This window comes from Momordica charantia (assembly GCF_013281855.1).
Source record: "Momordica charantia cultivar OHB3-1 chromosome 3 unlocalized genomic scaffold, Mcharantia_2.0 BLBB01000003.1, whole genome shotgun sequence".
Classification (NCBI taxonomy): domain Eukaryota; kingdom Viridiplantae; phylum Streptophyta; class Magnoliopsida; order Cucurbitales; family Cucurbitaceae; genus Momordica; species Momordica charantia.
In genome coordinates this window covers 14786412-14800370 of record NW_028275161.1, presented here as the reverse complement: position 1 = coordinate 14800370, position 13959 = coordinate 14786412, and the positions used below count along the sequence as shown (strand labels likewise).

The window sequence follows — 13959 nt, the reverse complement described above, 5'->3', positions numbered from 1 at the left end:
CTTGTAACGATTATTATAAAGGTAAAAAAAAAATAAATGATTGCGGTCTCTTGCATGTGAGAACCAAACCAGGGATTAAACTGTTCTCACCAACGTAGGCTTTTCTTCTTCTTCTTCTAGTGCAACATGTAAGGATGGGAGTTCGAACTCACGACCTCTTGGTTGGAGCTGTGCTCGCTTTGACACATAGATTTTTTCTTCTAAACTTATTTTGACCCTAACTTTTTTCGTTTGAATGATTTAAAATGCATTGAATTTGTCTTTCCAACTTAGGGATACTTTAAAACACTCAAATCATTAGTAAATAAAGTTTGTTATCATCCAAACACATGGTATGATTGAAAATCTTAAAGTTAACATTTTTATCTCTAATCGGTGATTTGATTTTTCACGCTACAATGGTTGAACTCAAAATAAATAAATAAAGGATAATATATAATATATATTTAAGAGAAAAATCAATTTTTTCCCTAAACTTGGGAGGTGTACCAATTTTCAAACCTAAATTTTCAATTTCATTAAATTGGACATTATACTTTGATTAATGGTGCAATTTTGACTTTCTATTCAATTTCATTAATTTCATCTATTGATATTTTTTTTAATAAAAAAAAGGCAAGGTGAACATTTTCACAATCTCACTAATTTCAATAAAGAATAAACTTGGCGCAAAATCAAATTTGATCCATGAAAAATCCACCCTGGAATAACTTCACTAAAACTCACAAATTTTAGCAATAATTTAGTTCTAATGTCTTTATTTTATTTTCTAAAAGTCTACTGATTTTATAGAAAATATAAATTTTATAATTAACTGATTCCTGTTTTTTTAACGATTCTTTAAACGAAAACTTATTAAGATGTAAAATTATGGCAATTATTCAAGTTTAATGTAAATATTGCAACATCTTTTCAAGTTTAATATAAATATTAAACCCAAGTTTAAGGTATTATTTGATGAGATTGAAAGGTTATGAAAAATTTAATATATCTGGTAATTCAGGGGTAAAAATAGATTTTTCCCAAAATTTAAATATGATAGTTTTTTTATGAGGTTGTCTACCAATATTTTAATGGGTGAATTTTATATAATAGCTAGCCAGCAATTCTAAATCTTATCACATTAATAAGTTTTGTTTTATGGAGTGTTTCAAATTTTGAGCGACATGTCGACGTGTCGAGTACCTCGACATCGACACGGGGAGAATATTGTTTTTCTCCCAATGTCAACGACATGTCGAGGAAATGTCGTTTTTTTTACTTATAATCATGGTTGTAAATATCCATTGACATGTCGACATTTCCATCGACATGTTCAATTTTCATGAATTCGACATCGATATGAGGGTAAATCAACATTTCCAATATAAAAAAATGGATAAAATATGGAAAATATCAACAAAATGTCACTAATATATATATAATATTAATATTAATTATTTTTTAACTTATTTAGAAATATGAAAACTTTTATTCGTTAATTTAAATATTTTTTACAATTTTTTAATTTCTATAATTTTTACAGAAATATCCATCGACATTGATATTTTATCGAAATTTCCATGAAATTGAGAACATCGACATTTTCATTGGCATCGACATTTAAAACCTTTCTTATAATATATAAATTGATTTTTGTTAATAATTTGAAAAGTTATGTGATATTTCAATAAAATAATTTGAAAATATATGTATAGTTTGTTTGGGTGAGATAACGTAGAAATTGATTTTTTTTCCTAATACAAACCTCCTAGCAAATAAGTAAATCTGACTAAAGAGAATCAAATATTTTCTAAAACGAATTAGGGAAGTTTGGTCTTACAAATTTGGCTCAAGATTACATGTTTATTTGAATTAAAAAAATCATCTTTGTATTAGTTAAATTATATCACCGCTATTTGTATATAATAAATTTTATACCTATTTCATATATTTTGTTTAATTATGTAACTAAACATTAGATTTGATTAGAAATTATCTATAAAACATATCAATCAACAATAACTTTGATTTACTAATTTAAATAATTTACATGTAAGTATATACATGATTTTGTTCTGATTATCATCGCAGCGACATTTTCATAAGTATATTATTGATGTATTTAGATATGATGGTCAAAATTGAACAATCATGAACTAATTAAGCTACAATTAAAGTCTTATTTACCAACTCAAAAAATTTGCATAAATATCCACAATTTCCATGTTTTTTCCCGAAATATCCATATCCATCGACATCGACATGTCTGTAAAATCGAGACCTCGACATTTCCATCGACATTGACATTTCGAACATTGGTTATTTGTTTGCAAAATCGTAAACAACTTCTATATACAATAGAAACTCTTCGATATAAAGTTATGACTACATTTAAAGAAATATATTAAGTATAGTATCTAACTTTCTACTCCTTTATTATTAACTATAATTTTTTATTAATTTGAAAATATAATTTATTATGAGGTCTATTATCATTGTAGTACCTAGTCCCGTCTGTGATTTGTTTTCTTGATTTAGTTCTATTTCTTCTGGTCTTGTGTTTGTCTGATGGGTGTTGTGTTTTGATCTTGCGTCTTAAGATCCTCTATTTTTTTTAATATATTCACCTTTGCAATTTTTTTATTATATATATATAATTGGAATTTATAATCGTCATATATATATACTTTTTTGTTTGAGAAAAATATATATACTTATTATTGTTGCGAAAAAATTGTATATAATGAGATTAAAACTTTAGCCCGCAAGGATAAGAGATGGTTTCCTACCCACCACTCCCATCGTATGTTTATGTTATTGTACTGCTTTATATTATATAATATTGTAATATTTTTTTTCCTATAAAACATTATTGTCTCTCGACGAGGCAACTATATAAACGAGTACATAGTTAGTCATTTTTTTATTAATTTTTTTAAAAAATAAGACGTAGCCTCAATCAAACGTCATGTCTGTAGGTTATGACTTGTTCCTACCTATTCATAGGTCCTATCTTGCCAACTATTTTCGAAGTATTATTCTTGAAAATAATTTGGTAAATGATATATTTTTGAAATAAGTTTAATAAAAAATAATATTAAAAAAATTATGAATCTATTTATCGTTATTACTCATGTTTAATTAGGGATATTTTGTTAGCATTTTTAGTATTTCATTGGTATTTTTACGATATAATGAATCCTTGAACATGTTTAATAAAAAATTTAAAATATTATAAATAAATATAAGGCTAAATTAGAAAAATAATATTCCCAAACTTTACTATTGGTTTAAAATTACCCTATAATCATTTCAAGAATTTCAATAATATTTTTGACCTTTGAAAGCACACATTATGTGACATAATTTATAAGGGGTGAGAGGAAATGGGGAAAAAACTATCTTTTAAAAAATGTGATTAGGGCAAAATTAGATAGACGAACGTTAATTGTGAAGTAGTTACTGATTCTGTCCCATCAACTTTCTATTCAAAATATTAACCATTTTTGTTCAAATGGAAGCTGTAGAAGTATTTTTAAAACCAAAGAGGAACTCACAAATATTTATTGTGACTCAACGGTAATTGATATATATTTCCGAGCAGTTATGAGTTCAGTCCCTATTCTCAATATTGTACTAAAAAAAACTTCACGAATATTTATTTATTTATTTCGTAATTTAAACCTAAATATAAATACTAATCACCAAATAAATAAATAAATATACATATTAATAAAAAAAAAACAGTTGGCCTCATTTCTCTCTCTCTCGATACCCTTTTTTCTTAAAAGGAGAAAAAAACAGAAACCCTTTCTCTTCTCTTCCTCTCCGATTCAAGCTTCATCCGCTCTCTTTGTAATTTCTCTCTTTCCGTCGATACTCTCTTTCTCCTTCTCAAATTTCAGTCGTCGATGGTTAAATTGGGAGTGGCGAATGCGTGGAACTGAAGGAACTACGAGGGCATCAAAATTCCTGCAATGGTGACGGCTGATTCAATAAAGCTATTGATGGTACCGACGTCGTCAGAGAGCTGAATTGCATTTTTTCCACTGTTTGCAGCGTCACTAGCATGTAAGAACCTTCTCCTTTTTCCTTCTATTAGTATTTTTTTCTGCTTTTTTTTCTTCTTCTCTTGCTTACGATTTCCCCATACGGAAAAGGATTAAATCCACGGAGTTGGAACGGTAGTCTGTCTTTTATTATTATTTTTTTGTTTTATTCGTTGGCTGGTTGTAGCAGTAGCATTAGAATCTGGAGGTTAGCAATCGCTTTGCCCGCTATTTGAATTGAGAATATATGATTGCATTTAAGAATTTTGTGTATGTGAGAATTTGCAATAGCATTAGTTTTTATTACATAATTGCTCCAGAACTCCAATCGTGCTCTAAGGAAAAGGAGTAGGGACCATTTAGTTGTTGAGACGAAGAATTGAACTATTGTTTTGAATGGTTTGTAATACAAGGAACCCTAGGTTGAAGGGTGCTTGGGCTGTACAGACATTAGGCTCAAATAATTGAAAGAGAATGAAGTACAAATACAAATATACAAACTGAGCTGGTATCTGGTATAACTAAAAAGGATGGAATTAGGTGAAGGGCCGAGTCCCGTCCTTACGCGCCCCTCAAACTTATGGTCTGGGTTAAACTCCAAGCTTACTTCTCATCAACCCAAATCTTGAATTGGTAGAGCTTCAAACAATCTGTATTTGTTCTTTTGATTGTACATAATCCATGCTCAATTTCTTTCAAGTGGTCTGTCATGCACAAAATTTTGATATACTTCGATGTTCTTTGCCCTCGCGTAGATGGGTTTTGATGCTAAGATAGAGGTGCCGAAACTATTGCAGTAGGTATCAGAGGTAGAGGTTACAAGAAGATTGACTTCATATAACTTCTCAATGAAAACTGAGAAGGTTTTCAAGCCATATAATTTTGATACAAAAGCCAATTGAGCGATCAGCCTGTAATCTGGCTTTGTTGAAGATCTTGAAACTACCGTTTGTCCCTTTTTAATGACCAAGAGCAGATTGCTACCAAGGGAACACTGTACCCACCAACAGATATGCTGTCATTTTGGTGGAACCAGAAAATTTGATGAGTTTAAATAGATCAAAGGCCTTAATTGTTATTCCACAGTCTAGCATTTCTTTTACATACCTTAAAATCCCTTTAAGGGCTTGTTGGAGCTTGGATTTTGTAGATATTGACTTAGTTGATGGCATATATTAGATTTGGGCATGTTTGAGATAGGTACTGTAGGGCACCCAAAATACTTTTAAAAAGGTAACTCTTGGACTTTGGTTGCAAGTCTAACTTTATATCTCTATATCGACCCATTTGGATTAAGTTTAAGCTTGAAATTTCGCTTGTTTCCCACTATATTAATATCAATAGGTAGTTCTACAAAAGTCCATTTATTTTTTTGCTTTGAAATACAAAGATGTAATTTGGATCTACGACCCTTAAGGAGAGAGAGAAAGATGCTTTAACCTCTAAGCTATATTTAAGTTGGCTACCAAAGTCATTGTAGAGTATACTTTTTACTGTGAAGAAATTATTGTTTGCTAATTGTGCTTGTCGAGTAAGAGGTTTATGTCCAACCAATTGTTGTTATTTGTGTGTGTTATGGGTGGGTTTCTCTTCTTCTACTTTAGTTGTACATTAAGTGTTGATGTGTGGGATCTCATGATCTTTTAGCATCCTATTGGGCTTGATTATCCCATATCTTTATAATCTTAGTTAATTGATGAACCTTCACATTTCGGGACTTCCTTATTTTTCCAACCTTTTTTTGCATTTCATTTATCAATGAAATTTTGTTTCTTCCTCATACCAGGAAAAAAAAGGGAGATTGAGAACAATATTCGAGATCTAATGCAGTTGAAGTTTCACTGGAAACATCATTTTTATATTGATTTTATCCAAGTCCTGAATAAGTTTTTATCTTTTCCCCTTTTCACATTGAATTTTGTAGCCATATGAGATCAAGTAGATTATGTTAAAAATTGCTTTTCAAGAAAAAGTTTATATGCTGCAATGTCGCAGTGATTGAATTTAGTGTTATGCATGGATTTTACTGCTTAATGGTTGATCTTAAAGTAAGAGCATGTTTGGACTGTGTTAATTCAAATTTTTGCATTTGCGTTTTTATTTTAATTGACTGGGATACTCTTGAAGAAGCATTGTTCTCATTAGTCATGTTAATGTTACATGGATTTTTGGGCAGATAAGGATCAAATTTCAAGAAGAGAGAGGGAAGGGATGGTCCCTAGATTGTTAATTCAGCGGCTAACACCACACTTCATAGCACGTATCCGAGAAAATCAGAGGCTACTTAGCTCTTCTGTTTCAGCTCATCAAGAAGTCCCTTCTTTGTTGACATCTCCATCTCCATCTTCATCTGTGCTCATTGACACCATTCACATGACTGATAATTGCATTCAGGTATTTTATACATATTATGCAATCTCTTTTGTACATGTACCATATGGATTTGAAATTATTCATCTATTTCACTATCATCCTCTAGTTTTAGTTCTTGATTTTCTGATTATCTTCTTGTCCTAGGCTTATAGTTTCTGGGTTTTAGGATGTTAATAAATTATTGTGCCTTTTAAGTGCTTAATATTTGAGCATTTTATTATTACCACTTCAACCTATATTCGGCTTTGTCGTATTGTATGTGATGTACTTAAGCTTGGTTGAAGTTATATGATGTGGAAACCGGAGGTGTTAGAAATAATATGATGCCAGTTGCACTATTTTTCTCCATTTTTATATTTTAAAAACTTTCCTTGAAAGTTGGAACAAATGAAGGGGGCTGAACTGATCATACCTCATGGACTTGTAAGCCTAGGAATGAACCCTTCATAATCAGAGGTATATTACTTTTTACCAGATTGACAAATTGGGTGATACTCGGTGTTTATGTTATTGGTAAAAGAATATGTTAATAAAGTAGTGTTGCGTCTACATCTTTTAAAAGTTGAACTGTCATACTATCTTTCATTTATTTATTTATTATTAATTTTTTTCCATATAGTTTTCCTTATCTGCTGTATAGGATTGAATAATTAACTTCTCACAAAGGACGAGTTTGATTTAATTTTTGCTGAGTCTTGACATACCTTGCAGAAAATGAAAGAATTGCAAGAACCCATGGAAGAAAAGATGCTTCGCTTGAGTGTAGAAACTGGGGGGTGTTCTGGATTTCAATATGTTTTCAATTTGGATGACAAAACCAACCCAGACGATAGGTAAATCTAATATTAGTTCATTCTTACTGCTTATTTAGGTTTTTCACTTAAAAGATTGCACTGACGTTTGATTTCACTTTTTTTAAAATTTACCCTTCTCTCTCCTTTCATGTTTGCAGGGTGTATGAGAAGGACGGAGTTAAATTGGTAGTTGATAATATCTCATATGATTTTGTAAAAGGAGCAACAATTGATTATGCTGAAGAGCTGATTCGTTCTGCTTTCGTTGTGAGTGAAACCTATCCCTCAGTATTTCTGCCTGACTTTTTTTTGCTCAGATATGTTTATTACTTTTATACCAGTGTGGACCATAGCAAATTATAGTTATATGACATCTATCAAGCGATGGAGTGATGATTGAGAAAATTTGGAATCCTGGATCTCGACTGAAAAACCAACTTCCACTAATGTTGTTGCCGGCGACGATTAAAAAGCTTGATTCTCGCATGATGATAGCATGTCATGTTTATATTCATTAACTATTACACCATGCCGTTTACATAATCTTTATCTTATGATATATACTACCTCAAGGAGTTGGGGTAAAGCATCATCTATAATCTAACAACGCAGAGATGGATTACCCTTGAGCAATACGCTCCAAAGTTTAATATGTAAAATAGTTCCCAATCTTTTAGGTTTGTCTCGATTTTGTCCTTTAATCATATAGAAGTTTCAATTTTAATTTGAGTGTATTAAAAATTCTCATTTAAGTCATTCCATAAAAAATAGAAAATTGGTGTGTCGTTAAATGATTATTTTGTTAACATATTTGGACATGTGGGCATTCCATTTGGACAAGCAGGTTGAATTTTGTTCATGAGTGAGTTGGATTTCATGTATCAAGTAGCATATGAGTGACATATTCACTTATTGATTGGACAATAAATTAATAATATATCCAAACTTTTTGTTCACAACTTTGAACTATTTTTTAAGGGAGGACCTAATTTGGGAGTAAAATTCAGAATTTGAAAAGATTAAGGATTAAGTTGAGAATTACCTACAAGATATGCATTCCTTATCTCATAAAGGAACTGGTGCTACTGCAGAAGTTGAATACTTGTATTATTTGCAGGTGACTACAAATCCAAGTGCTGTTGGTGGCTGTAGTTGTAAAAGTTCTTTCATGGTGAAACAATAATCACCTCAAAGACTTCCTTCATTAGCACCTTCATAGGAGTAATAATCAAACCCTGACCTGAAGAACATGATGAGTATGTTTATCACTTGGTTTCTTTAGACGATAAGGCTTTATTTATTCCTCTTTCATGTATCATTTTGTATTCATATACCACTTCTATATTTTAAAGCAAAAAAAAAAAAAAAAAACCCGATTCATTGTAATTTAACTAAAAATTCCTCTTATTCAGAGGATTTGATGGAAATAATTATTTACCTTGTGAAAACAGAAAATGTTCTTAGATATTGGATTCATCTGCTGAAAAATAATAACCATTCTCACTCAATTTTCATTTTCCTTTGTAGTTCTCTTGAGTATGGCAACTTGTATTATCTCTACTTGATGAATTAGAGGGAACAAAAGGCATATATGAGAAGACGTTTGATGTTCTATTGTGTGACTTTTTTATAAAAAAAATATTTTGTGATGGGCATGAAGTCATTTTACAAGTAAACGTTCTCTCTAAGCTGGTTTTTTGGATTGCCATTTATTTACAATCATGGATCTGTCTCCCACATTTTTGGACAAGAGTATTTTAGTCATTCCACAATCTTTTATTTATACATGTCCTTGAAATGTTAGATTTAGAGAGAGAAGCAAAAACTTTATATTATGATTTATATGGTTGATTGGTATACTATTTCACACTTCTGAATAGGATATTTTCTGTTGTTAACCTATGGTCCATTTTAGCTTTCAAAAAGTGAGACTGGTTATTTGTGCTTATTAGGATTGAGTCATGGGAAATGAATAGATCTTTGTTCTTATATACAGACATATCTGACCAATCTAGTGAATAGAGATTGAAGGGATGTGTGTTGCTCTCAACCAACCAAGAGGGGCATCACTTGTTTGCCCTCTTTTTCGACCTGCTGCCTCGAGACGCTGTCTAACTCTCACCACACACATTTGATTCCATCACTGTCAATCTCGTGTCGGAGTATTATATATATAAGGAGTAACTCACCTCCTGGTAAAATAGAGCAAAAAGAGTGCAAAATTAAACTTCCTACTCTGTCTTCTATCTTCTACAACTTATTGCATTATATGTTTAGTAGATTTCCAGCTTGATGGTCAAAGATTAGACATTGACGACAACCAATTAAACCTTGTAGTGTCTGCACGACTTTTTTTTTTTACTAGTAGACGGAGTTTTGCTCTCCTATACTCAAGGGCACCTATACTTGCCTCCAGATTTGAACTCGAGAGACATCAAAGATTTTTGCTATTAAGTTTATCCAAAGATGTAAATTTGAGACATATAAATCAGTATAACCAAGAGATTGTCAACGGGACCGCTTTGTGTATGCATAACTTATTTAAATTAAAAATGAAGTAGTCTCAATTCAATAGTCAAACGGGCTTTTTGACCAATAGAGCAACCATAAATTTCTCCTCCATATATTTCCTTCATCTCCCTTGGTACTGCAATAGGCCAGCGGATGGTCTGGCACATTCTGGCCTCTATCAGTCAGCCACGTTTCCATATGTAGCCACATTTTTTTAATTTGTTTTTTAATCTACATCTTCTATTTCAAAAAAAGAAAAAAAATCAATAAGATTTGTCTTTTATGTCCCATTATCACTGGTAATGATCAATTTTAAATTAATGATCTTGAGTCTTGGTGGCAAAAGAACTAAAAGATAAAAAGATAAATTTTCAATTTTCAAAAGATTAGAAGACATAAAAATTACATAATTAGCATTAAATTTGTTAGAAACATATAGTTTGATTTAACATCAAATAAGTAAGACAAGAATTCACTAGAATATATCTATGACCTGATAAAAGATACATATTACTTAGATCGCGTCCAAACAATATGAGAAACTTATCAGTGTTTTTAGCCAAAGTGATTTATTTATAATTATTATTGTAAGAAGTATTTAATTATCAATCAATTTAATATTTGTCAATTCAAAAAAAAATCTATCTTTAATCAAAAAGTCGTGAGTTCAAATCTACATTCAATATGTATACTAAAAATCATTTTAATATTTGGTTAGACAATTTTAATAGTGATTTTGATATAACTAAAAGTATTTTTAAATAACCAATATTTGTAAGTTTAAAATGATAAAATTACCAATAACATTACATTTGAGAGAGAAAAAAATCAAAAGATTTAAAGACAAAATTAGAGAGAGAAGTCTGAGAGAGAAAAATCTAAGAGTTGAAAAAGTTATAGAGAGAGAAAATATAGAGGAATAAAAATTCATAAGGAGATTTAATTATTGATTGAAATGTGAAATAAAAGTTAAGAAGATGCACTGAATTGCACATAATATGATAATGGTACAAAAAACAATACTACCATCTAAGCGTCACATCAATATGTCTCTTGGAACTTTAGTGGCGCATCGATAATGATAAGAAGCATGTGACAAATAAAGATTATAATTATTATCAATGAGATTATGCTACATTCTACAAAACAATAACAATAAAAATAAATATTGGATGAGTATCTTTCCTCGTTCTGTAATTTCATGTATTAGTGAAATTGTTTTTTATAAAAAGATAAAAAAATAAATTTTGGTATTTAATCTCTATATTTAAATAAGTTTTTACTGAATTACTCTTAAATTTGAATTTTGTGTCAAATGAGTTCCTATATTATTAATTTGTTTGAGTGTACACGACATACACTAATTGTGCATATTATTCACAGATTGTTTAGGAATAAAAATAGCTTGGCCAAGTGGAGGAGAGAAAGGTCCAACTGACAAGGTCTTCTCTAAGATCTACCTCAAGGTCTTCCCAAAAACCGACCTCAAGGTCTTGTCTGAAAACCAACCTGAAGGTCTTTTCCTTAAGGCAGACCTCGAGGTCTTACCTAAAGACTAACCTGAAGGTTTTCCTTTGAGACGGACCTGAAGGTCTTGCCTGAAGATCGACATCAAGGTCTTGCCTGAAACCAATTTGAAGGTCTTCCCTTAAAGCTGACCTCAAGGTCTTGTCTTAAGACCGACTTAATTGTCTTTCAACCAAATGCAACATTTCTCTCCTAGTCCACTCTATTATAAAACAACTCAACTGAAACGTTTGTGCCGCTCAAACCACTCTATTGAGCTCAAAACTCCACAACAAAAAAACACTCAACCGCCAGCCTCTTAGAAAAGAAAAAAGAGAGAAAATAGAGAAAATGTCTAAGATATGAAATATATTGTATATAAGTTGTATTTTGCTCGTACGGGTTTAGAGGTATTTATCCGAAAGTTTAGATGTAGAAATTTAATACAAAAATAAGTAATAAAATTTTTAACCTCACTACAAATACGTCTTCTTCTTTGAATAAAAACTCTCAAAACTTAAACTCTTCATTTAAATACTAAAAAAACTCATATTCAATTATTAATAAATATTAAAATGTAGTATTAAAAAAAAGAAAAATAATAATAATAATAAATATTAAAATGTAACGACATTTTATAAATGATTGAATCATTGATTTTAAAAAATATAGCTGGATCATAAATCACATCTATTCTTTGAGGTTAAAAGTTCAAATTTTCATATCTCACGTGTTGTATTAAAAGAAATAAAGAATAACCAAAGAATTTGTAATTTTTTTATCGACCTCTCCAAAATAAGCTAGACATGCAATACTCAAAATCTCATGCTAAAGAACGGTTTGCGAGAAAGTAAAAAAGGATTCATCCTTTGTTACATCTGGCACGAGAGATGTTAAATACCTATAGCTCTCTTAAAACTACATTTTGTACATGTTAATTTTATCTAACTAATAATTATAAACTTACAAATCAAAGACAAGTATAGTTACACATGTCTGACGTCAGCAACTCAGTTGATGAAGACAAATCTTCTACCCTTTACCGTACTAGATCTTTTTACCTAATCAAAATTTATACAACTCACTCGTCCTATGATCTACACATAGATTACACCAAACTCTAGGTTTTCTAAACTTCATAAATCATAAAGTCATTAAAGTCATGGGTCAAATATCATCGTTTTCTTCCTTATAAATAACATCTCGAAATATATTTACAATGGTTAAATTACTATTTTAGTTTCAATTTAGTATCTGTTTTTTTAAAATTTCCAGGATAACTCTTATATAGTTTGGTAAAATATTTCAAGTAGCAGCTTGTTTCCTACGCAACACTTTCATTTCACACTACAAAGAGAGGTGATAAGTTAATATTGAATAAACAAAATATAGCAAACAAAACTTGACCATTAAAGTTATAATGAAATTCTTTATATGCTTAATTATCGCAATTTAGCCTATTTCTAAACCATATATATTTATATACACACACCATGATTCTAAATATCCATCTATACGTAGACATTTCCACCGACTTGTCTATATTTTCATAGATTCGGCATCGACATAAAGAGTAAATCGACATTTCCATCATAGTCTAAAAAAATCGACAAAATATGAAAAATATCAACAAAATGTCATTAATATATACATAATATTAATATTAATTATTTTTAACCTATTTAGAAATAAAGTTAATTTAAATATTTTTAAAAATTATTTAATTTCTATAACTTTTACAGAAATATCCATCGACATTGATATTTTATCGATATTTCCATGAAATTGAGATCTTGACATTTCTATCGATATTGACATTTAAAACCTTAACACAACCAGATGACAAGTGATAAAAAAAACAAAAGCCTTTTTTTTTTTCTTTTTTCTTTTCGTTTTTCTTTTTTCAGATAACACCAAAAGGAGAGACAGAAAAATTATAATTAAATTTTCCATCAGTAGACGGTGGAAATTGTAGGAGGATAGAATTAATTTCCGACTTCACACCAAAGAAGATGCATCATTCACACGCCACAGACACTGCGCCTGTCTGCTGTGGCCTCTCCGACTCCACATAATCCAGCCTTTCTTTCAACGTATCGGTAAAAGTTGGAATTCGAACCCTCAAACTTTTTATTCGGAGATTAAATATTTATCTTAATCTTTAGATTAGTCCATAGTTCATAATCTAAACAAAAATTTAACAAATATCTATTTTTCTTTATAATCCATATATAAAATCTTTAGAAACTTAAAAGCTTAACATATATCTTAATTAACTTATATACGTCGAAGATAATGATACGCTTATATCTCCGTGATAGTATGATATTATTCGATTTGGACATAATTCTTATGGCTTTTCTTTTGATTTTATCTAAAATGCCTCATACCAACGGAGATAATTGTTCTCATCTATATACCATAGATCACTTCCTTCTTTAGCCAACGTGAGACTTTGTTTGTAGTCATTGAAATCTCACACTATATAGTCGTTGCAAATTATTATCTCGTCAAACTAGTCGAATTTTCAAAATTAATTAAACCCCATCACACAACAATGAAGTTCAAATATGAAGTCAGTCTTCATTCTTGAAATTCAACCGATAATTCTGTTCGTGGTCAGAAATCTCTTCTTCCACCTATCGACGTCGAATAGTACTCTGCTCTTTGTTCGTTTAGGACATTAGATTGTTCAAATTAAAGCTCGAGGGTATAGTCGTAATAGTTCCGAAACCCGATAGTAG

The 13959-nt window shown here is 30.3% G+C and overlaps 1 protein-coding gene across 3 annotated transcripts; it reads left to right on the top strand.

Moving 5' to 3' along the window:
- Nucleotides 1–3738: 3738 nt before the first annotated feature.
- On the top strand, nt 3739–9501 carry LOC111020448 (Iron-sulfur cluster biosynthesis family protein). 3 transcript variants are annotated; one of them, XR_002602668.2, is made up of 6 exons: nt 3739–4053; nt 6208–6425; nt 7116–7237; nt 7357–7465; nt 8316–8454; nt 9195–9501. XR_002602668.2 is itself a non-coding variant. In XM_022297134.2 (5 exons), the coding sequence occupies exons 2-5, from the start codon at nt 6243–6245 to the stop codon at nt 8379–8381; spliced, it is 480 nt and encodes a 159-aa protein (XP_022152826.1). In that variant the 5' UTR covers nt 3739–4053; nt 6208–6242; the 3' UTR covers nt 8382–8716. The 3 variants fall into 3 exon arrangements, 1 of the variants encoding a protein (XP_022152826.1); XR_002602667.2 differs by lacking the exon at nt 9195–9501 and adding an exon at nt 8726–8981; XM_022297134.2 differs by lacking the exon at nt 9195–9501 and having other exon boundaries at nt 8316–8716.
- The last annotated feature ends 4458 nt before the right edge of the window (nt 9502–13959 follow it).